The sequence below is a fragment of the Cyclopterus lumpus genome, chromosome 19, assembly GCF_009769545.1.
Source record: "Cyclopterus lumpus isolate fCycLum1 chromosome 19, fCycLum1.pri, whole genome shotgun sequence".
Lineage (NCBI taxonomy): Eukaryota > Metazoa > Chordata > Actinopteri > Perciformes > Cyclopteridae > Cyclopterus > Cyclopterus lumpus.
In genome coordinates this window covers 14,498,520-14,522,530 of record NC_046984.1, presented here as the reverse complement: position 1 = coordinate 14,522,530, position 24,011 = coordinate 14,498,520, and the positions used below count along the sequence as shown (strand labels likewise).

Sequence of the window (24,011 nt, the reverse complement as noted above, 5' to 3'; positions counted from 1 at the left end):
TTTCTTCCCTTTTTTCCCTGTGAAAGGTTATTTTTGGGGAGTTTTTCCTGATTCGATGTGAGGTCCTGGGACAGGGATGTCGTATGTGTACAGATTGTAAAGCCCTCTGAGGCAAATTTGTAATTTGTGATATTGGGCTATACAAAATAAACTGAATTGAATTGAATAGAAGAAAAAAAATCGTGATATAAATAGGAAAGTTATCTTTAATCTTCTTCATAACCAATCTTATAAGGCTCTTACTCACCATTGCTCCCTGTATGGTTGGTTGGACTGCATTGTCCATCCGTAGACTGAATCATTGGCATGTCCTTATTTACAAGGCAATTCTTAACGTACTTCCATCTTATGTACGTTAACTCATCAGAAAAATGCTGGAAGCTACCATCTTCGCTCTGTGACACATGCGCAAGGCCTCCTCTTGCTACCTGTCCCTAACGTCCATCTGGAAATGGCAAAAAGGGCTTTTAGGTTTGCTGCTCCTGCGGCTTGGAATCTGGTGTACGGGAGCCGGTCTCTTTAGGTGGTTTTAAAAAGAGATTGAAAGAGTTGGAGGAAGGTTCATCTGGTTGTAGATGTTTTTCTGACTGAGGTATGTGCACCTGTGTGAACTGGGATGTGATGACTTGTGTCTTAGTTTTGGTTTTACTCATTTTTTATTGTCTCTCACTGTTTTATGTTGTATGTCTGAAACTTTGTTAAATGTGCTTTTGCTGTCTTGGCCAGGACACTCTTGTAAAGGAGATTTTTAATCTCAATGAGGCTTTTCCTGGTTAAATAAATTGAAATAAAAAAAGTTTCCTGTAAGAATCTAGACAACCTGTGAGAGCACGTACGATACGGAGAGCCTTTATTGAAGATGTATAAATGGAGAAAACTCCATGAACAAGACAATATAACATTTCTCAAAGCATAAAAGAAAAAAAACACATTTACATTTGGTATATAAGGTTTCCCATCCTCTATTTTTGAGAGGCAAGACAAAGATTAAAATATATGAAAAGTAATTCGTTGAAATAAACCATTAACAAATCCCAGTATGATCCCTAAAAAAAAAAATTGAAATTCTGATTAAAATGCTTCAACAATGACACATGCAGTATAGGCAAAAAAGTGGTTAAGGGCGGAGGAGGGCGGGGCCTCTTTTATCAAGTTAATGTAATTTTTGTCACGTGAATCTGGTATTGGCCAAAAAAAACCCGTAAAATTAGAAAAGTAATTATAACATGCAAATTGTGTTCAGTGTGACCGCTAAAGCCCGAGAAGACTCCCAATTCACAGTGTTTGCACAGTTTAGGGTATCGATATTAATAATAGTAATCAGTTGATTGTGGCTGCTCTGTAATGAGCACAATGCATGTCCATGTTAACAACCTGACGAGCCCTACTTCCCTGTGTTCCATAGCAAAAAGAGACCAGTTAACAACGTGATGGCAGCTATGACATAGAAAAAGAAGAAAACTATGTTAATTATTTTAGCCACTCTGGTCCAGTAGCCGGGCTTCCTTTCTTTCTCCCTGCAGTTTAAGACCTGAGTCAGTGTCTTCTCCAACTCCTTCAGCTCATCTGAGATCTTTTCCAAAGCATTGGACTCCTCAGTCGGTTGGCTGCTGTTGGCCTGCAGAAGAGGTTTAGTACATCGGTAATTGATGAGATTATGGACTACAAAAGATTGTAAACTGCTACATTTGATATGGTGTTTTTTTTTTTAAAGGGTCGGTTCATCCTAATTAGTTTTTGTTGTTGTTGGTTTTTTAATTTAGATGAACAGACCTTTTTAAAATGCTACACAATCCTCACCTCTGTGGTCACCGACAGTTGTTCAGGCGGAGTTTCATCGACAGACACATTGCAGACACCAGCGCAGGAAATCCATTTCTTCAACTCTGAAAGAACATGTGCGATTCAATGACAACAGAGAGTGTAGAGTTGAATCGGACGTTTGTAGAAGTTCTGCTTTTGATCTCACTTGTACAACAGTCAGCTTTTCGTTGCTCTTCATTTGCTTCATTATCTCGGGATGCCGAGTCTCTCTCCAACAGATACATCATCAAAATCGTCTCCAGGAGGCTCAACATCATCAAACCAAAAATCCCAATGCAGTAGATGGCTAACAGAGGGGGGGGGGGGGGGGGGGGGGGGGGGGGGGTAAGGCAGTGTCATTAATGCGGACAAATAACCACACGTTGAATCAGTATAGGTTCAGTGTCGGCCAATCAAAGGCACGACTCTCACCCTCCTTACCTATTAGAGGAATCCTGTCTGAAGAGGAAGGCAGAATTTCATTCAGAATAAGTTGCATCACAGTGACGGCAAGCAGCACCGTGACCTTGAAGCTGAGCTTCTCCCCCCCGTTGTCTGGGATCAGGAAGGAGGCCAAGTCCAGACACAAGAAGAACAGGATCGGTAGCAAGAAGTTAGCGATGTAGAGGGCAGACCGCCTCTTCATGGTGATCTGTGAAATGATGTTCAAGGGTCGGTCGATGTTTACATGTGTAAACAACTTCCGGTACAAGAAGGTAACCTGCTTTCAGATCAGGAAACAAACTGCGAAATATACTTGAGTACCCGATGTAAAAGTAGTCATTGGGAAGATGATCAGAGTCTCTGGAAATCATTTATCTTTAGATTTACACATTTTCATATATTTAGATCAATTCAAGTTAGAAAGGGAGGAAAGAAAGCACTAAAAGTAGAAGGAAGAAAGGAAACGAATACAGGGAAAAGATAGGATGAAAATAATGAATCAAAATGAAAGAAATGGGACGGATAAAGGTAAACAAAGAAAGACAAAATGTAACTGTTGAGTTTTTAGAGATCTCTTGAGTGGTGGGATCCTGCAGAGGGTGCTATCCGATGCACAGCCTACTTATTAGTCTTCTATTTATCTATCTCTCACTTGTTTTCCTATATGTTGGCCTTGACAAAGATTTAATAATGAATCTGTTCTCTACATCATTTCCAATTTTCTTTAAGCGTATATGACTGTGTGTGTGTCTGAGTCCAGAGAGATGCTTACAGTGTAAACCATCACGCTTTGTTGGAGGTAAAAATTGTTGACAATATGGTGTTCGTTGACCATGTCGATGAACAGCCACTCGGACTGGGCCATGTTCTCCAGAGACAGTTCTGTGTTCCACGAGGAGTCACCAAACACAGTAAGCTCCAAATGCTGACCTGAGGTGCGAGATTAAAAAAAAAAACGTAAGGTTAGCAAAGGATTGTATTATATGTGTGTTCAGGTCCCGAGACACTGTAAAAGTAATTAACGCAAACGCATTCGGACACGAGAACACATAAACAATAGGAATTTACACAGCGTTGTAGACAACGGGTGAAGGGCTCACTAGTGTGTATGGTGGACTTGAAAGTCAGGTTGCATTCCTGAACATCGAAGGGAAACATGTAGACTTCCATCGGGCAGTTGGTGACCACCACCATGTAGGTCCTAAAAAAGACTTGTCCGCTCGAGTAAAGCTTGAGATAAGGACTGGAAAGAGCCTTGTTCTTCTGTGTCCTGTATGAGAACAACCACACATGTTTTTAACTGGATTTCACATGTTTTCTCTATAATACTATACAATATAACAAGTAGGAACCCCCAAACCATGTAAACGCAATATCGCCATTTCATAACTGCACAATACAGCTTGCAAATTACAACGTAAATACTCTGTGCATGTGGGGAATCAGTTTAATACTAGCTACTGGTTGGAAAGGGAAGACAGAAAATAATAAAAAATAATACGTTAGAGATGAATTACACTTTAAATATTTTTTAAAGCAGAGCTAGTAACGTATACAAGGATAAAATACACAGTCTTCCCTTTTACAGATAAAAACGTCATAAGCAACAAAATAACTTCATAAGCAACAAAATAACAAAATAACTTTATGACTCTTCTCTACTTTTAATACTATTAAAATTGAACATGTTTTACTTACTTACTGCTGTTTAGCTAAAGTTACTGTCGATACGCATATTAAATAATCACAGTGAACAGACTGGTGACCAATACAAAGTGAAGGTGAAACAAGTGGGGAACGTGGTTAGTTATGGTATAATTATCAAACAAATGACTCTACTCATGTCTAAAACTGTTAAAACATAAATGACATAAATCTGCTGAAAAGACAATACGTGCTTCTTTCATCCGACCACAGCTGCGAGAAGAAGAGGACCAGCGTAAAAGGAGCCAAACTATGTTTAGCACATTTAGTTAGTGAACCAAAATAACTCTTCTGAGGTTAAATGGACAACGTACATAATATAGTAACTTTCATTGTGCAAGTTATCCCAATCCCAAACCACCTCCGAGTATCAAGAGACGCTGTATGGTTTCACATATTATGCTGTAGTCAAAATACTTTTTATTCTTAGCTCTCAAACTAAATCAAGATCCCTGAACAAAATCATATTCAATTCAACAATAACTTTTAACATGTTACCTATTCCACTATTGTACTTATATACTGCTCGTATAGAGAAATATTCACCAATTCCCTCACACAGTTAAAATACAATTGTACAAATTGTTAATAAAAAAAACATGTTTTTTTTTCGCATCTAAATGTGTTTGTGTGATTTCTAACCAGTGGCATGATGCTCCACCACCAGTTACTGTTGTGGGCATGTACGTAGTATGCACATTCACACTTACATCTCTTCAATAGATACATCTGGCTTCCACAATGCATTCGTAGGAGGATAAATCGTGTAAATGTAACAGAAATCTTCAGAATTCCAAGACAGGTCTGGATCATCCCACCACTACAGAGGAAAACAAGGGAACATGCATTGAAACAGAAGACATTTGAGTTCCCCAAAAACAGTGAGACGTGGGAATATAGTTCAATCAGGACGTGCTTTCTTTATCAGAGAGAACTCACCGAATCAACCCAAAGGTAAGAAATAAATTGCTGTTCCTTCTCGTTCTATGAGGAAAAACAAATATGCGTGAAACATTTTTCCAGCCAGACATCCTGGCAACTGTCACGAAAATGCAAAATTCAGCGGTAATACAAGTTTCTTAAAAAAAAATTGCAAACATCAGATTTCAGAAGACACCGTTTTTTAACATGGGCCACCAGGTCAGCAGGGTGTGGTGATTTTTAAATACTCTCTCAGCCAGTCCCAACACTGGTCTCATGGCTATATGAAACAGCTGTGTCCATGACAGTTAAATGTGATGACAACAGCTCAGCAAACGGGAAAGCTTTACATGAATAGAAATCACCATGAACCCAGAGTCAATTTCTCATCCATCTGCCATTCACTTCTCACGCATGTCATCATCAGCCTGTCAATCATAATATCAGCTGTTCAGATCAGCTGAGTGCAGAGTGAATTATTCATGTTATTCAAGTGTACTAACGTGAGGCAACATTATAAAGTTCTTCATAAATGGGCAAATAGCGATGCTTAAAACAAAGAAACATATTTTCTTGCTCTTGGGCCTATGGACTAAATTTCCAGTAGATACAATGTGGTTTTGTAATATCCTGTTACATCACAGGCAAACAGAAAATTGGAACTAATATAACCTCCTCGACAATATCTTTTAAATTTGTAATCATAAGCAACTACTCACCACGTCAAGGATGGAAAAGAGCAGAACGTCGAGGATCACCTCTGTGGGCGATGAATCAGAACCGGGCCGGATCGCGGTCTTCGCATTGCCTTCCGTCATGTTCAAGTACTTATAAACATCCCGATGGGAGCAGTTGTTGTTGTTGTTGTCGTTGCTGTGGTTCCTATCTACACCCAAAGCTTTAAGACATATTATCTGTGAGAAAGTGTAGTCTTAACGGTCAAGAAATCAGGAAATGTAATGCCTTTAATTTCGACCTTCAGATCGTTACCCATGTACCTCTCGCATTGTCCCGATAGTCCTTGTGTTGACGCCTTGGATCTTCTGAGGAATTGTATGTAACTGCATCTGACGAACAGAAGGGTACAGGTCTGAAGTGTTATCTTTTAACAACATCTCTTTCTGAACACAAAATAAACTTTTGTATTTTGAGATAGCCGTTGCTAAAAGGTTTTGACATATGTTTTTTTCCTTTGAAACAAATAATGAGTGTTCCAAAATTGTTGAATACATTTTTTTTCTTTTGAGATATACGTATGTCTCAGACTTCTGAGTGGGATTTTGTTAGTGGAGCTCACAGCTCTGTAAAATGACAATTCAACATTTTAACAGCATTGTTGAGGAACATTATGTTGAATAATTCACTTAAAAGTGTTAGGAAATTGCTTGTATTATTTTTAGTCACATTTTTTGTTCTGTACCATAAACAAAACTCCATTCACCTCAATTGTATTGGGGTGGCAAAAGATATTTCCCACCTGCATACAACATACATTGTTCCATCTTACCTGTGACGAGGAGCAAAAAGAAGAAACCTGCCAGCATCTTGACCTGAGATCTGCACAGTTGATGAGCCGCCATGTCCTGTGCTGTCTGGAAAATGTGTGTTGCAGTAATAATTACCCCCTCTTGTAGTGGGAGAGGGCCGGGCAAATTTTATGACCAACCCTTTGTTTTTGTATTATTATCTCAGTCTAATAATAGAAACAGACCCGATGCAATAAAAGCTCCCAGGAATTGCCAACATCTTCCACATTTAGCCGCCTGTTGAAAGAACGAAGTTCAACGCAGGTGCTGCAACTGAAAGAAATCTTATGTCAAGCATAGACTAGAGATTATATTTATTAACAACTGATCTCAGGTGTGACTGGTTACTGCTCCAAGCTCTGGAGGGAGTCTCCAGAATAAAGAGACAAAACCAAAGGTTTATTAACCCATGAATGATATAGGTACATAACAGAGCTGTAGAAAATATTGAATTCTTTGTTTTTGTCGTAATTTAAAAGAAACAAGCGGCTCCAGGACGCTGTACAGCGAGGCTTCCAGCTGAAAGCTAACATAAGTATGCCAGCGTGCTCACAATGACATTATTATTATTATTATTATACAAAATTGAAAATGTAAAATTCAGCATTGGCACCGAGTTGTGTGTTTCTACTCAAACATCCATCATAAGAGAGCAGTCTCTACCACAGACATTAGAGCTTAGAGCATTAAGTAAAGTGAACAGAGAGAGAGAAAATGAAAAAGATGATGAAAATGATGAAGTCCTACAATTAGGGAGTTCTCACAAGTCCCCAAAAAGACAGACAGCTGACAAATACTCGTATAACGACTGTGATCTTTATTTGTACGACAGAGTGAGTCTCATATTTCAAAGTCAAGATTGTACATACAACAGATCACAGAACTGCTCCATCAATTAAATAATGTATGCACGATATAATGTTGTAGGGTGAAGCAAACAGCATTGACTAAAACTATAATCTTTAAATTTCCTGCAATAATCTATACAATCTGTGATGCATAATAATAATAAAGACATGCAAAAATCATATTAGTGTAAGGCAAGCCAAGGCAAGTTTATTTGTATAGCACATTCCAACAACAAGGCAATTCAAAGTGCTTCACATGAAACCATTAAAAGCATCAAAATATAATGCAAAAGAAAACAAGATTTAAAAATAATTAAGAACATTAAATAAAACATTTAAAACAGTCAAAAAGTAAGAAATAGAATAAAAGTTGCAATGCAGTTAAAACAAATAAAATGCAGTAGTGAGATGCAGAAATTGATAGATATCCTTTAACCTGTTCAATTAAAGGCAACAGCAAGGAGAAAAGTCTTCAATCTTGATTTAAAGGAGTTGAGGGTCTCAGCAGACCTGCAGCTTTCATGGACTTTGTTCCAGATATGTGGAGCAGAAAAACTGAACGCTGCTTCTCCGTGTTTAGTTCTGACTCTTGGAAACAGAAAGTAGACCAGTCCCAGACACCCTGAGGGCTTGGGATGGTTCATAAGGTAGCAGCAGACCACAAATATATTTAGGCCCTAAACCATTCAGTGCTTTATGAACTAGCAGCAGCATTTTAAAGTAAATTCTTTGTTGGACAGGAAGCCAGTGCAAAGACCTCAGAACTGGAATGATGTGATCCACTTTCCTGGTCTTAGTGAGGACTCGAGTGATTGAAGCTGAGCGCTGACTTTCAATCGTTCGTCCTTGGGACCAAAAACAATTACTTCTGTTTTATCTTTGTATAATGTATAGGATTATAGTCCCCTGGTGATATAATTATGTAGATTTGTGTGTCGTCTGCATAATTATGATAACACACTTTGTTGTTTTTCATAATCTGAGCCAGTGGAAGCACGTAGATGTTGAACAGAAGAGGCCCCAGTATTGAACCTTGGGGAACACCACATGTCATCCTAGTCAGCTCTGATGTGTAATTAGCTACAGACACAAAGTATTGTCGGTCCTTCAAGTAGGATTCAAACCAGTTAAGTGCTGCGCCAGAGAGCCCTACCCAGACTTGTAGTCTGTCTAGTAGTATGTCATGGTCGACCGTGTCGAATGCAGCACTGAGATCCAGTTATACTAAGACTGAAGTTCTGCCACTGTCTGTGTTTAAGTGGATGTCGTTGAAAACCTTAACAAGAGCAGTTTCAGTACTGTGGTGCTGACGAAAGCCGGACTGGAAGACATCAAAACAGTTCTTTGTGTACTAGAAATGTACAACAGCACCAGACTTAAACATTAATTATTGATGTAACATAGAGTTAAACATGCAAACAGTAGTTGCAAAATATTGAACCACCAAGTACATATTTCTGCATAAGTGTGTGGAAAAACAAGGTTTTTATTCGTGAACATCTTCCAGCAGAGCAAGATGTGGTCAAATAAAACCACCATCAGATGCAGCAGTTAGGATATGTGTGAAAGTTACAGTGTTGTTGTCAATGACGCAACTGAACGCAATGACATAATTACCAATGTTGTCATTAGACTTTGTTTGCAATGCTTAAACCATTCGAAATAAATCAATATGTAAAACATAAAATGTGTTATAAAATGTCTCAGGTGTGGAAACAGACAACAGGTAGGGTCAATCCATATCAAATAAACAGAACCACTTCCCATGTTGAAATACAGTATGATGGCGAAGTGTTGTTTTTTGATTGTTTACATGCGGTTTTGAAAGAAACCGCATGTAAACACTCAGCATCCCTTCACAAACTTGCAGGAAGATGCTGCATTTTTAATGAATGCAGCCAAAGGCCCTCTTCATCCTCTCTTTGTTTGTGTGTCCGCTCGGCCACTGACTGAAAACACACACACACACACACACACACACACACACACACACACACACACACACACACACACACACAGAAGCACATAGTAATGTGCAGTCCTCTCTGTATGTAGCAATAACCACCTCTATGCAGTGTTCCATTGAACAAAGATAATAATTAAAAACAGGCTGACCACTGTTATATAGAAAATAAAGAAATATTTGTTGACTTTTTTAGCCACTTTGGTCCAATAGCTGGGCTTCTCCTCTTCCTTCCTGTTGATGAGGAGCAGCGACAGTGTTTTCTCTACCTCTCTCAGCTCATCCGAGAGCTTCTCCAAGGCTTGGTACTCTTCTGTCAGTTTGCTGCTATTGCCCTGCAAAAAGTACAAGTATGGAGAGTCACCAGCAAATATATAATCAGGCAATTTGTGTCCATTGTGGTTCAAATGCAACCCGATTCTAACCTCTTTGGCCACAGGCAGCATTTCAGATGGGGTTTCACCAGTAGAGTCATCGTAGACACACGCACATTGAGTCCATTCGTGCACCTCTGTTAGGACAGGTTTTCCCAAATTGAAGTAATGGGATTAATAAGAATGTACAAATTAGGTAAAATGACTAAAAGACATAATAACAACAGTAAAATATATAAAAGAACTGTGTATATGCCTGAATGGGTTGCACCAGCTTGTGTGTGGTCATTTAGTCTAAAGTTTCTGACATGACGTTTTGTAATTTAAGGTGTTAAAAGTATTCCTAGTTTACATAATTATTTTTAAAAGGTTTTCGAACAAGCATACTGGAGACCTCTTATTCGCTTTAAACAACAGTATACAAGTCAGTTGAATTAGTCCGCTCTACAACAGTTCCACGTGGCAGATATTAGTTGTAAAAATATTTATCTTAATAAGGACCAATAACTACCAACGACTGTCAAGTTATTTTTTACCAGGCTAATTGTATACCTTCAAACAGCCGGTGCAACTGGCTCCTGGTCTTACCTCCGTGAGAGTTTTGGAAATTGGCCTTGCCCCGCTTGTTACCGCCCTCACTCCGGCCTTTATCTGCCTCAGAGTCTTTGGATGCTTGGGAGTCTTTCTCTATCAGATGCATCACCACTATCGTCTCCAGGAGGCTCAGCAGCATCAGAGAAAAAATCCCAATGCAGTAGAGCGCTGGGGAGGGAAGCAGCATCATCAATGTGGACAAGCAACGACTGAGTCCAAACGGAGGAAGGACTCCGAGCTTCTTTACCTATAAGAGGAATTCTGTTTGAAGAGGCGGGCAGAATTTCATTCAGAATAAGTTGCAACACAGTGACGGCAAGCAGCACCGTGACCTTGAAGCTGAGCTTCTCTCCCCCGTTGTCTGAGATCAGAAAGGAGGCCAAGTCCAGACACAAGAAGAACAGGACGGGCATCAAGAAGTTGACGATGTAGAGGATAGACCGCCTCTTCATGGTGATCTGTGAAAAGATGTTTGTGTCACGGGGTTCAGATGTTCCGACCTTTGCGCATCTGGAAAAGGCAGCATGTCGTATCACATTTTACAAAACAATAGTAATTAAGTAAAAGTGGAAGAGGAGACGTAGAGCATCTAAATCTCTTCTTAAAAACCTTCTCCCCGTCTATATCTCGCACAGTGTAAATATACGTACGGTGTAAATAACCATGTCTTGGCCGACAATATCACTGGCATTGTTGGTAGTAACTTTCATGTTGATGAACAGCCATTCGTACTGGGTCCGCATCAGCTCACGAGACCACTCTGTGGCCTCTGAAGAGTTGTCGGTGGCGTGGAGCCGAATGTCTCTCGCTGTGGTGGGAGAGAAAAGAACTGCAATGTTGATTCAGTTGAGATGACAAGGAAGGATGGGATGGTAAGTGGTGGAATCTGGTGGTGCGGAGGCAGTGAGCCGGTGCAAGTTAGGTTCATAAGCCAAGCCAGTCGGGGCAAACCCAGGACGAGCGACACGGGACATGTCTTCATACCGGAGAGAAGATGGAAGCACAAGCTAGAAAACTATTTTGGTATACAGATCAAAGTCTGAGGCTCTGTTTGTGAAGGGTGGCATGTTGACGTTTTACTTTGAGCGAGTGTAGAATAGAATGGGAAGCTGCATGTATTTATTTTTTGGGGGCCAATGCGGTCCATTGCTGGAAGCCCCTGCGTTACAATAAAATAAAGGTTTAACAGCTCAGACTGGTCGCATCCAGCAGCCATCGCTACAAAAGAAATGACGCGCAACAAACAACCATCTTTTAGCCAGGGAGACCCGGAACATGAAATAATGTAATTACGGCACTTCAATGGATATTTCAACCCAAACGACTATCTTTTTCCGAAAAACCTAACTTAGAAGTCGTGCGTCCTCTGAAGACGGAAGTTTATTATTATACATGCATTCTCAAAGTTGCAGGGAAAAGGAAAAAAAAAACATGCAGCTGAATTTTAAGTTGTTTTTCCAACAATAATATACTTTGCTTCTGCAGTGACTCAACCAGTTACATTTATTAAAATATATACATGCACACACACACACACACACATAAACACAAACACACATAAACACAAACACACTTACTAGTGTGTATGACAGACTTGAAGGTGAGGTTGCAACTCTGTATGTCGAAAGGGAATTTGTAAGTGTGCATCCTGCAGCTGCTGATCAGCACCTGGTCGTTCTGGACTTCGACGTCCCCTTTATCATTGATGGTGAGATAAGGACTCGGAGGGGCTTTGTCCTTCTCTGTCCTGTATGAGAAGACGGAGACACGCAAACACAAAAACACACGTGATGGCCATTTCTTCAGGACGCTTTAAAAACTACAGATGCACCGATTTAGATCCAACACCGGTGCTCTACTTTCCCCCCAAATTCAAGCACAGTATGCCTCACTGAAATAATGTATATACATGGTAACTTGAGGCCAAAATGTAGCTTTTTGTTTAAAGCTAAGTTGGCCCCTTATTATTATTATTTAATGTGGACCGGTCACGTTGCTGATACCAGATCAGGTTAGTTTATCGGCATAGATTGGATTAAAACCCTTGAGCTTTAAAGTGCATTTCACAGTTATTCTGTACTACAAAGCTAAATATACTAAACGTTGAAAATAACACAAAGGTTACAGTGTGCAATTGTTAGCCCTTAAAATGTCCAGGGTGCCACATCAACTGTCAATTAAATAATCAATACATTAAAATGTATTGATTATTTCATTGACAGTTGATCAATGTGTGTGTGTGTGTGTGTGTGTGTGTGTGTGTGTGTGTGTGTGTGTGTGTGTGTGTTCATTCACCTACATCTCTTCAATAGTAATATCTGGCTTCCACAGCATTCCAGAAGGAATAGAAACATTATTGATTCCACAAAACTCATTTGGATCCCAGGAAATGTAGTCGTTGTGCCACCTCTGCAGAGGAAAACAAGTCATGAACCGGAACATGAAGGATAAATGAGGATAAGAAACAATAAATTAAAAAGTGCAGTCTCTCCCGACAGAACTCACCATGACAGTCCAAACATAAGGGATGAATTGCTGGTCTTTTTCAACCTGTAAACAAAGAATGTGTGAAAATGTGTCCGGCCAGAGAAACGCTCCAGACAAGACACGTCAAATCTAATCTCCGGGACCTACCATACCTCAGACGACTCACAATGAATTAATGGTTTAGAACAATTTAAACTGGATTTGCATTAAACATGCATAAATGATCTGCAAAAGTGCCTCAGAGAATACCTAAAAAAGGTTCATTTATTTCTTACATTTGACTGAAATATATATATAAATTAGGATAAAACATGTTTGTAATGTAATCAAGTTTATTGTAAAAAAAACATATATAAAAGGCCGAAACAAATAATGCATTTTACCTTCTTATACCCTCAAGAGCTATATAGATTTTTATTAAATCTATATAGCTTACAGGGTACATTTTTGAGCCAAAAGATACATGAAATTTAGAAATTCTGCCGAATGTGCTCAAGAGTTATGAAACTCTATTACAACAAATGTGTCAGCTGAAAGAAATATAGAAAGTTGACTATCATGACCAATAATTACCACATCCAGAATGGCGTACAGCAGAACCTCCAGGGATACCAACGTGGGGCGCTTGTAGTTTTTAACGGGGCGGGTCATTGTGTACAACTCGTTGCTTTGGTTCAGCTGCAGGTGATTTAAAACATCCTGATAACTGCAGTCACGCTCAGAGTCCACCCCATCTGCAGCAGAAACATCAGACATCATTCTCTACGACGGAAACTTATATTTTACGTTAAATCGTCTTGTGTTTGCCGGGCTTGGAAATGTATCGTTTGTGCTTTATTTGCGTATAATTTAAAAGAAATTGGCAAGTAGTAGCCTCTGTGGGTCGTGTATGCATCGCTTCTGATTCTATTAGCAAACCATAAAAAAACACAAGCTCAGAAATAGCTGAAGAAACATTCAGTGCTCGCAGTCGCTGAAAGGCCATTATGAGATGGGCGTTGGCGGAACTGTGCGGGTTTGATCTCATCAGTCCGATAATGGTTTTCAAATTGAGAATTATTGCAGTCATTTGTGCCGAAATGAGCATTGTTCAGGTCAAAGCACAATTCAAAACTAAAAATCCTGATTTAAAAACCTTATTATGTCAGCGAATGTTTCTTAGTTTGTTTTAGTTTTTCTATACTAAGCTATTTTAATAGAAATATTAAAAACTACAAAAACATTTCATATAAATAAGCTTCCTTTTGCGTGGTTTTTATACTCTGGAATTCACATTTGTCAACAGGAAACTCTTGAGACTGGAAGCATCGTCTCTTCATTCCTTCACTATAAAACGTCAAGCAGACTCAAACAAAAAAAAACACTGTGAAAGTCATAATAGCTCGCCGAGCTTTTAAAAGACAAAAGATTAGTTCTTTTAATTATCAAGCCACAGGAATATCCAGGCAAGGAGTTTAGCCTTCATCCAACATGCAGGAGATGCCGAACATTGTCCAAGCTTACCTGTGAGGAAGAGCAGCAAGAGGAAAGCAGTGAGCATCATGACTGCAACACCTGTGAGGATCCAAAGTCAGCGTCGTCTGGAAATATCACCAAGTCGCCGTCTGATATGGAAGAAGGCCGGACGAACTGAATCACTTATCCGTGTGTTCTTTTTAATAATGTAATTAGTCCGAGAGCCAGACAGTGGCCACTCCCACAGTGGTCATTATTACATCATGTTTTAGTGGTCTTTTGGGGGAAGAATAAAAGACTCGGAGGCCCCTGGTGCAGACAAAATGGGCTGTAATGGTGTTTGGTGGTAAAATGAAGTACAGTTGCTGTAACCAATACACACGTTGCATCCACATCAAGGTGGAAAATACGTGTTCCAGTAAAACCTGAAACCGGTCAGAGAATGATGTTGTTATAACATGGATTTCTATTGTGTAACAAGTTATTGATCTAGGTTATCCTCCTAATTAATGATTGATTATACAACTCATGTCTGTATTGATCATTAATATGTAATGCATATGTCATCCATGCATTCTATATTCTAGTTGGTATATATGTGTATTAACTGTTGCCGTGGGTGACCTGCTGCTGTAACACAATAATTACCCAATTTGGGATGAATAAAGTACATCTAACCATCAACAAGCATCGTATTGGAGTGTGAGGTTGTGGGTGATTGTTAGTGTTGTTAGATTAAACTGCATTTGGGTGCAAATGTATTTCTTTGTTTTACATTTTGGAGAAGCCATTAGAGTGAAATCATTAAAAAAAAAAAAAAAAAAAAGTATCATCAACATTGATGAACACAGCCAGAGTGTGTGAATCAGATCTGGTGAAGGCAGTACGGGGACATACTGAAGCTGAGACAAATACTAAACAACTTGCTGGACAATTTTAATTCATTGTTGTATTAGGAATTGATGGAGGTGGATCACTCACTGGAAGGATAAGGGTCACTGCACAGGCCGTCCATAAACAAGTAAACAGTCAACACGAGACGTCGCCCATTGGTCTTTGGATCCAGAAGTGACACAAGAGGATGTAGCCAAGTACAACGCGGAGACATTTTTATATTACCAAAATGTAACAAATAACTTTCAGGAACTGAAAACACTGAAAGGGTTCAATTGAGGGTTAAATGGTCCATCATCGTCCAATGTGGCACCGGAAAATGTGGTACACTTTGGATGAAGCTGTCAGTGTGCTAACAGGATTTGGTCAGGGTTTATATTATTTCATTAAACTAAACGGCCGTATGTTATTGATCGTATCACAACGTCATTTCTGTCTCCACGTGGTCGCGTTAACGCTTCTCCTCGGCTCTCGGTATCGGAGCGCGGCCCCGCAATGCGCACAGAAAACGTGCGCGCGCACAGGTGAGCGCACTCCCACCGGGCGGCAGAGAGCGTCGAATATGTCGCGTGAAAAAGCAAACCGATATTTCTGCGTGCTGGAGATGGGACAAGTAGAACTCGGAGTAGCTCTCGTGCTCCGGGTTCACGTGCAGAAACGAGCCAAAGTGTCGAATATGTAGACGGCATAAACAGGCAGTTGTGAGAGGAAACCATTTATAGATTCTCCCTGTCCTACAGAAAGGATGTGTGGCTCTTCAATGCTGATGATGTCATTTCAGGCGACAGCGTCCTTACATCATTTGAGCCCACAGTTGTCCTGGAGCATGAGGCCGTCGTGGGGGCATTCAGGTGATTGTACTGGCTAATAAAGAATTAAATAGCTAAATATATATTTATATACATTATAAGTACCACACCAACTATCCAGCCTTGCTGCAAACTAGCTAATCTGTTGGGCTGATCTCTATATTGACAATGAACTAGATTTGTTCTTGCATAAAATGAGTTAAAGAATTCATATACTGCATTACATTGTCCAGTGTCTTTAAATATGAACTTTTCCAACTTTTTTTTTAGGTTGGCAAAAGCACCAGCTATATAGGTGTAGTATTTGAGAACATTGAGTTCAAGAGATTGAATTGAGTTTTGTAAAACCATGTTCAGATGCTCCTTTCGTATTGGTCACACACAGATTATGAGGGGATTAATCCTTCTGTATCCTGAGACACGAACACACACAAAATATGTGCATGTCATGTTTGCACAACGCTCAAGCAACACGCTATTTCGCATTAATCATGAACTGAAAGAATAGAGGATGGTCACCACCTCCGGATCATGTTTGCTTATCTCTTGACAATAGAAGAAAGACTTGTGTGTACTTTAATAAAGAAGGTAAATAAAGAAGTTATTCATCTCAGTATAGGTATTAAATGAATTAATGTTGAAGAGCTATAGCTCGGGAACCTCTAGAGGGAGTCCGGCACGTCACCAGCCTCAAATCCATTTGTTTTCTTTATACTCATAAATTCAACAAATGATATATAACATGTAAATGAGTTGCTGGCAGGTGGATTTTGTTTCGCTTCAGGCAGAGCCAGCCGTCTCATAAACGAAGAGGTCTGGTTACCAGAGCATTTCTCTAGAAACTGAAAACAGTTACGACATCATTTGAGAGAGACTATTATTTCGCAATTTAACATTAATCCAGTTAAACATGCATGAACTGTATGCATCGCTGTATATTCTCGCAATGTTCACACAGGTTTGATGTGTGGCCCATCGAATGCATAAGAAGTTATTGAAGTGGATTATTCTTTTACCGATATGTTTAATTGACAATTCATTATACTGCATGTCAGCTGAGGTGGTTCGGGCATCTAGTCAGGATGCCTCCTGGACGCCTCCCATTAGAGGTTTTCCGGGCACGTCCAACTGGTAGGAGGCCCCGGGGGAGACCGAGGACACGCTGGAGGGATTATATCTCCCGGCTGGCCTTGGAACGCCTCGGGATCCCCCAGAATGAGCTGGAAAGTGCTGCGGGTGAGAGGGAGGCCTGGGTCGGCCTGCTGAACCTGCTGCCACCGCGACCCGACCCCGGATAAGCGGGTGATAATGGATGGATGGATGGATATACTGCATGTAATTGATCACTTTAGGGTGCAAGGTTACAGGTAATATGGAGTAGTTAGATATTTGCAACATTTTGATTCACATTTCCGAGCTTCCATATCATAAAAGAATAATTGACTAATCAAGTCAATCATCAACTTTGACCTCACTCCTTCTGGAAAAGCGGGAATGTTAAAATACAAAGCTGGCCGTCTGCAAAGGGTGGAGCTCGCCACCTAGTGGCGGAACAAAGAAACAGCCAGAGGATGCTGATGGGATCAAATCTTCAGGGACACATTGAAACTGAAAGAACTAAAAAAAGGTCCAAGTAGCATGCACAGTATGATGATGGCATATACAGAAGTTGCTTTTGCAATGCGTCTAGGAATTAATTTGTCCACAACAATGATTGCATGATTATTAATTATTCAATCAAGCTTTTTAAATGTTTTCATTACATCATCAGGATAAATAGCACAAAAAATGGATCAACACCAAAAGTGTGTTTTCTGTCAACTGTCTTCCTCTGTGTTACAGATTGTGGACCTTTTAATCGACTCAGCATATTTTTAAATAGGCTGAAACTTGACAAACTGACCACATATTTGATGCTTGAACTAATAACTTCTCGCCTGAAAATATCCTAAAATTACAGTAGCTGCCGGTGCCAAATGTTTCGTTCTGTGAAGTCACCTCTGATGCATCATGGGTAAAATAGGCAAAGCAAACCATTTTTTCTTTGTGGATCAGCGGTGAAGGCCTTGGTCCTTCAAGCAGAGGCCTGAAGGTTCGATCCTCGGCTCCGCCTATCCATGCAGCCTTTAAGTCATATTTGCTCAAACTTTAAATACATCCTGATTGTACATTAAACAGGTTAATCTCGGAAGTAATCTGGTTCCTCTCCTCCATTTAGTGCTCCTCATAAGGGCATTTGTAAGACTCCACAGCTTCTGAAGCAAAACGACCAAAACGACCAACGTTTCCTGCAAACATGGTTCAAACTAAATCTACTGTAATTCAATGTGGTGAAACGTTAAAACGTTTAAGCCTGAGTGATGTACGTGCACGTGTTTTTGTCTCCTCTTGTTACTGCGTGCATCCACTGCAATAACCCCCGAGTCCCCTTCCCGATGATGTGTTTATGACATAGAGAATATCAGGCTGGCGAGGACGCACGTGATTGGTTTAAAGTCTGAGTGACAGATGATCTGTGAGGTGAAAGTAGACTGAAACAGGACACAATTGACAGATCTGTTGGTCTGAGTGGAGTGAAATGACGTGAAATGTTCCAGTGTAAGAGATATGCCATCAGTGAGGTCAGCGAGTCTGTGATCACGAGGCAAAGTGAAGGTTTGAACCGGAGGCAGTAAAGTTTAATCTCCTACAATCGATTGTCCTGATTGGATTAAGCGAGATTGCATTTGTCTCTATTTGTAGTGAACACACGCTTTTGTGGATTGCATCACCAGACACAGCTGCAACATCATTTATACAATTACATCGACATTGTTTTCACTTTTACAATGCAATGATAGATAGATAGATAGATAGATAGATAGATAGATAGATAGATAGATAGATAGATAGATAGATAGATAGATAGATAGATAGATAGATAGATAGATAGATAGATAGACAGAGCCCACAAAAAGATTACAATATATTTAAAGCGGTCAATGGTTTATTTTCTTCTCTTTTTTCGAAATTTAAATGTTTTACTTGGACTGAACATGGATTATTCACTACAGATTTTATACAATCATATTCAAAGGCAATGCATTAAACTGGACTCTGCAGTGACGTTTTCGTCATTGCAAAAATGAACCAAGTTTTCATCAGCGGTATAAATCTCAGCACCCCACGTCTACAGGATCGTGTCAATACACTTTCAACTAAAGAAACGTTATCTCATTTCAAACTACATAAAATAGATTCACAACGAAATACTGTAAATACAGAACGTGGCACGACTTCTAGATTCTAAATTGTTTTACATTACGTGTTGACATAAAGGTGTTACACAAAAAAAGTACTACGAGGTATTATTTTACATTTCTAAGTGTTCCATGCGATGAAGATGAGGGACAGAAACACTGGCACGGTGGTGACGTAGAAAATGAAGAAAGCTCTGTTGATTCTTGCGGCCCATTGGCTGAACTTCCCTCTGTTCTGTCTGCAGCTGAGGCGCAGAGTCAAAGTATTCTGCAGCCCCTTCAGCTCCTCCAGGATCAGCAGTAATGCATTAAACTCTACTGACTGAATGCCGCTGACAACCTGCACACACCAGGAGTAGACTGGGATTATTCATGCATTCATGTATTACAAGCCAGGTGGTCAAAATCTTCTTGTGTACGTTATCTACTTCTTTACAGGCCAAGTCATTAAGACTTTAAAGGGTTAAATCAGGCCTTTTAGGTTAAGAGGATGTAAATACATTGATATATTTTTTTGTTTTCAAAGTCAGCTTTATTGTCACTTCTTCCATTTGTGTAAACATACAAAAGATCTGAAAGTACGTTTATAATAATATATAATATTATATATATACAAATATATATATATATATATATATATATATATATATATATATATATATATATATATATTGCAGAAGAGAAACCACCAATGAGAGAAAACCATATGTAAAACATTTATGCTTCATGTAGTAAAATATCCCCAAACTGTCTCTTCGGTGGACTTAAGTCACATGCTTCATGTACATCGCGTTCTATTCAGTTTGTAGTTTTTAGGTAAACTCTAAATCGAAGCGTGAAGGTATATTTTTAAAGCAACAATGCATACAAATTCAATTAAAGCAAAAGGAAATGTTCTTGCTCCTGGTTTTGAACACATTGGAGAGTTCAAAATCGTGTGATGTTGATGTTTTATTTGAACCCGTAATGTCCGTACCTCTTGAGCCACCGGCAGCAACTCATCAGACGCTTTGCAGACGCACAAACAGCGCGTTTGTTTTTTCTCCTCTGAAAACACACAGGAGGTTTGTCAAGAGGTCGCACAGGAAATATGATTCACAATCATGCTGCATATTAAAAAGCACTGGAAAACAAAGTCTGTGTGATTCTATTTTATTACATGACCAAATATAAAAGAGAAAGCATCTCCAGTTACTGAGAGGTAGTTTTCAAGGCCTAGATTACCTCAAGATTATAAACTTAAACTAAAACAATAGCAGGAAAATTCCTCCAGGCATTTCCATTCAAGGAGCTTCTGATACGATCTGTTTCTCACCTGTGTTACGGTTCTTGACTGCCTCTCGTTGGACCTCCCTGTCGTCACTCAGACCGAGCTTCTCCTGGGAGTCTTTCTCCATGAGGTATGTAACCAAGATCGTCTCCAGCACGCTGAGCAGCATCAGAGCAAAAATCACGATGCAGTAGGTCGCTGGGAGGAGGAAACCAACAATAGATAGTTTTTGTTTTGGTGTCGTGAGCTCTTGACTGCATGAATCACAATCCAGTGAGCAGAACGCCCCTTGAAGCGCGAGTCGGTACCTATGAGTGGAGTCTTGTTGGATACGGAGGGCAGGATGTCATTCAGGATGAGCAGCAGGACGGAGATGGCCAGCAAAACGGTGACTTTGAAGCCCAGCTTCTCTCCTCGATGGTCTGCGATGAAGAAGGAGGCGAGGTCCAGAATCAGGAAGAACAGGACGGGCAACATGAAGTTGGTGACATGGAGGAGGGGCCTCCTCTTCATGGTGAACTAAGAAAATGGGTTCAAAGGTCAGGACAAGGTCGACCGACAGATATCACGACGTCATCGGGGGTTCAAGGCGTCAGGAGTACATTTAAGAAGGATTCTTCTTTACTTGTGTATACTGTGGTGGAAAATAAGCTTCACAACTCTATTCTTATCCTATACTTATACACTTAATACACCTGCTACGCCTCTTTAGTAGTAATACCAGCCTTGAATTATTTAATATGTATGTAATATGTAATTTATAAAAGTGTTTTGATCCGAGAGCACGATGTATTTAAATCCAGAGCAACTGACAATATTGTTTAAATTACGTTTTGGTAATTTGCACACCCAAATAAAAAAATGCAAGAGCACAAAATAAGTAACTAACTGTCAGGACTGTTCACCGCGGCGCTGCCCTAGGGCGCTGACCCCGCCTCTCACTTTATTTCGGTCCTCACTGTATATACATTTATGTCTGTATACACATACGTACAGTGTATATGAGAATGTTCCACGACCTATCGCCGAAGGTGAAATTGTGGCCGGAAACAGACAGTTGGAGGAACTCCCACTCTCCCTGAGTCTTTATCAGCTCTTGGGAGAACTGGGTGACCCGAGACGTGTTGGAGAAAGGACGGAGACGGATCTCGTCAACTGAGGAGAGAGGGAGAAGGTTTGAGTGAAAGGAAGTGGCGGTAACAACACCGGCCCAGACCGCCATGCACCACACGGTCTTACACGACACTCACCACAGTGTATTGCAGATCCAACGGAGATGTTGCAGCTCTGCGTGTCGAAGGGGAACTTGTGCACGTCCATTTTACAAGTGCTGACCACCTTCAAGCCCTCTTCAACAACGACCTTCCCGTCGTGGTACACGTACATGTACGGATTTTGAGTGGAGTCATCCTTTTGTATCCTTGAGGCACAAACACACACACAATGTGTTCATGTTGTGTTTGTAAATCACTTTACAGCAATCATTAACTGAATGAATAGAAGATGGAGCGCCTCCTGTCACCGCCTGATGATAATGTGTTTGTTTATTATTGCTCTTCACAATAGTATAACAGCTGTGTTCATACGATTCAAAGAAATACTTCCCATTCTCCACCAAACCTTTGCTTTCTTTTTGCCCTCTGTTTTTCCATCACCTGTTACACATTTGTTTAGCTGTCCATCAAATCCTTAGCTTAGATTAGTTTAGCGTAAAGCTCCTGCTCCCAGCCAGGAGGCTTTTTCACTTATGATTTAAACACGATATATCAAGTTAATTAGTGAGCTTTAGAGGAGCTGGTTGGTGGACGTGCTGTATGTATATGTGCTAAGCTAAGCTAAGCTAAGCTAAGCAGCTCTCAAATACAGTATGAGAGTGGTATTTTCTCATCGAATTAACTTTAAGATCTGTTTTTGTGAGCTTTTCTTTGCGCAAATCTTTGAATAAACTACAGTGTAATCTGCGTGTGCGACAGACTCACATCTCTTGGATAAAGAGGTCTGGTTTCCAGAGCATTTCCATAGGAACTGAAACCTGAGTGATTCCGCAAAACTGAGCAGGGTCCCATGAAATGCGTTCATTGTTCCACATCTGCAATAAATGAATTACCAGGAAAAAAAAATAAGAGACAGTGAGCTGTAGACAAATTAGAAATAAACAACAAGAACAAGAGGTGATTAAAGATAATAATTTATTTGCATTTAAATAATCAAAACTCACCATTATTACCCAGACAAAAGGAATAAAAGTTTGCGTTTTCTCAATCTGGGAATAAGCACACACACACACACACACACACACACACACACACACACACACACACACACACGTCAGAACAGATGCATGGCAACATTTAGCAGGTGACACAATAATGCAGCACCTACCACAGCCAGGATGGCATAGAGGAGGATGTCCAGCTGCACCACGGTGGGGTGTTTGTAGTCCAGAACGGGTCGGGTCATTTTGAACACACTGTTGTCTGCGGTCAGGTTCAGGTAGTCCACTACATCCTGGTAACTACACACTTCCTTACAGAACGACCCATCTACATTTAAACAGTTATCAGAAAGATGTTTTGTCTTAAAATGTCAAGAGAAAAAAAATATATGTTTCTTAGTTTGCCTCGCTGTAGTGTTTCTTCTTTCTTTTTATTAGATATTTCATTACTACTAATAGATTTGTATTATTTTATTTGTTTGCAATGTCTGTGTGCTAATCGTTTGATTATATAACACATGTAACAACTGTAACTGATGTTAAATGATCTTTTGTGTAAACAACTGGAGGTGTTTTGTGTTTAAATGTTGAGCGTATGAGAAAAAACACCCTAGATTCAAAAGCCATTGTAGACTGATCTTCTCTGATTGATCAGATTCTGGATTTCTGGTCATTTGTTGTTGTTTTTTTTCTTCTTTAAATAAAGAATAAACAGCAGCGTGAAGCCGGTAAACCAAAGAAGTCGTTGGCTTTTTCACATTCTCAAACAGTTTATAAAACAGATATAAACAAGTGCTGGAATGATGGAAAACACTACCGCAACTAAAGTAAACAAAACCCCAAAAATGATTTCCAAGGTTTCAAACACATAAACACACCGTAAACATGCTCATACAGCACAAAGTCTTACCTGTGAGGATGATCAGGAGGAGAAAAGTGAGGTGCATCATATCTACAGCGGTGTGTGTGTGTGTGTTTAAGTGTGTGTGTGTGTGTGTGTGTGCTAGAGCAGCTCCGTGTCGAGTGTGGGTCCTTCCTGTAAAACCAGACCGAATCTGTGAAGCTTCAATACGAACTTTCGAAGGCTGAATTAATGACCTCTGCCTGAAATGAGAAGCCCCTCCCACATGTGGACAGCAGGAACTCACATTGTAATTGGTTAACGGGCCTCGGTTTCTCTCTGGAGGCAGATTGAAGGTGACAAATAACAAAACTGAGGGAAAGGCAGGTGGGTCCATCCATATCTGGAACGAGACCTGATATGAATTTACGGCTCGCGTATTTGGGTGTAAATCTGCACAGTCACAAAACAGACACCCGCAGAGCAGCACACATCCTACGAGAACGTGGAATTAAATTAAAGTGGAACTTGATCACAAAAGACGACGTGGTAATTACGGCCAGCATGAAAGCAGAGTAATCATTGATGTATAAAGTCTCTCTTTGGACGGTAAGTGACTTTGTG

General features: G+C 40.0%; 3 protein-coding genes across 3 annotated transcripts; all 3 read right to left on the bottom strand.

The window, feature by feature from the left end:
• Positions 1-1,384: 1,384 nt before the first annotated feature.
• On the bottom strand, positions 1,385-6,452 carry LOC117749120 (5-hydroxytryptamine receptor 3A-like). Its single transcript, XM_034559335.1, has 11 exons — positions 6,380-6,452; positions 5,871-5,939; positions 5,592-5,758; positions 4,891-4,935; positions 4,662-4,771; positions 3,348-3,517; positions 3,020-3,177; positions 2,245-2,455; positions 1,970-2,110; positions 1,801-1,886; positions 1,385-1,618 (listed from the first exon to the last, which is right to left on the bottom strand). The coding sequence occupies exons 1-11, from the start codon at positions 6,450-6,452 to the stop codon at positions 1,385-1,387; spliced, it is 1,464 nt and encodes a 487-aa protein (XP_034415226.1).
• Positions 6,453-9,536: 3,084 nt separating this feature from the next.
• On the bottom strand, positions 9,537-13,420 carry LOC117749119 (5-hydroxytryptamine receptor 3A-like). The gene is made up of 8 exons (XM_034559334.1): positions 13,238-13,420; positions 12,683-12,727; positions 12,477-12,586; positions 11,751-11,924; positions 10,828-10,981; positions 10,425-10,635; positions 10,172-10,345; positions 9,537-9,544 (listed from the first exon to the last, which is right to left on the bottom strand). The coding sequence occupies exons 1-8, from the start codon at positions 13,418-13,420 to the stop codon at positions 9,537-9,539; spliced, it is 1,059 nt and encodes a 352-aa protein (XP_034415225.1).
• Positions 13,421-18,858: 5,438 nt separating this feature from the next.
• LOC117749118 (5-hydroxytryptamine receptor 3A-like) lies at positions 18,859-23,496 on the bottom strand. The gene is made up of 10 exons (XM_034559333.1): positions 23,457-23,496; positions 22,714-22,874; positions 22,550-22,594; positions 22,311-22,420; positions 21,582-21,751; positions 21,326-21,486; positions 20,640-20,850; positions 20,377-20,529; positions 20,038-20,108; positions 18,859-19,401 (listed from the first exon to the last, which is right to left on the bottom strand). The coding sequence occupies exons 1-10, from the start codon at positions 23,494-23,496 to the stop codon at positions 19,183-19,185; spliced, it is 1,341 nt and encodes a 446-aa protein (XP_034415224.1). The 3' UTR covers positions 18,859-19,182.
• Positions 23,497-24,011: the final 515 nt, after the last annotated feature.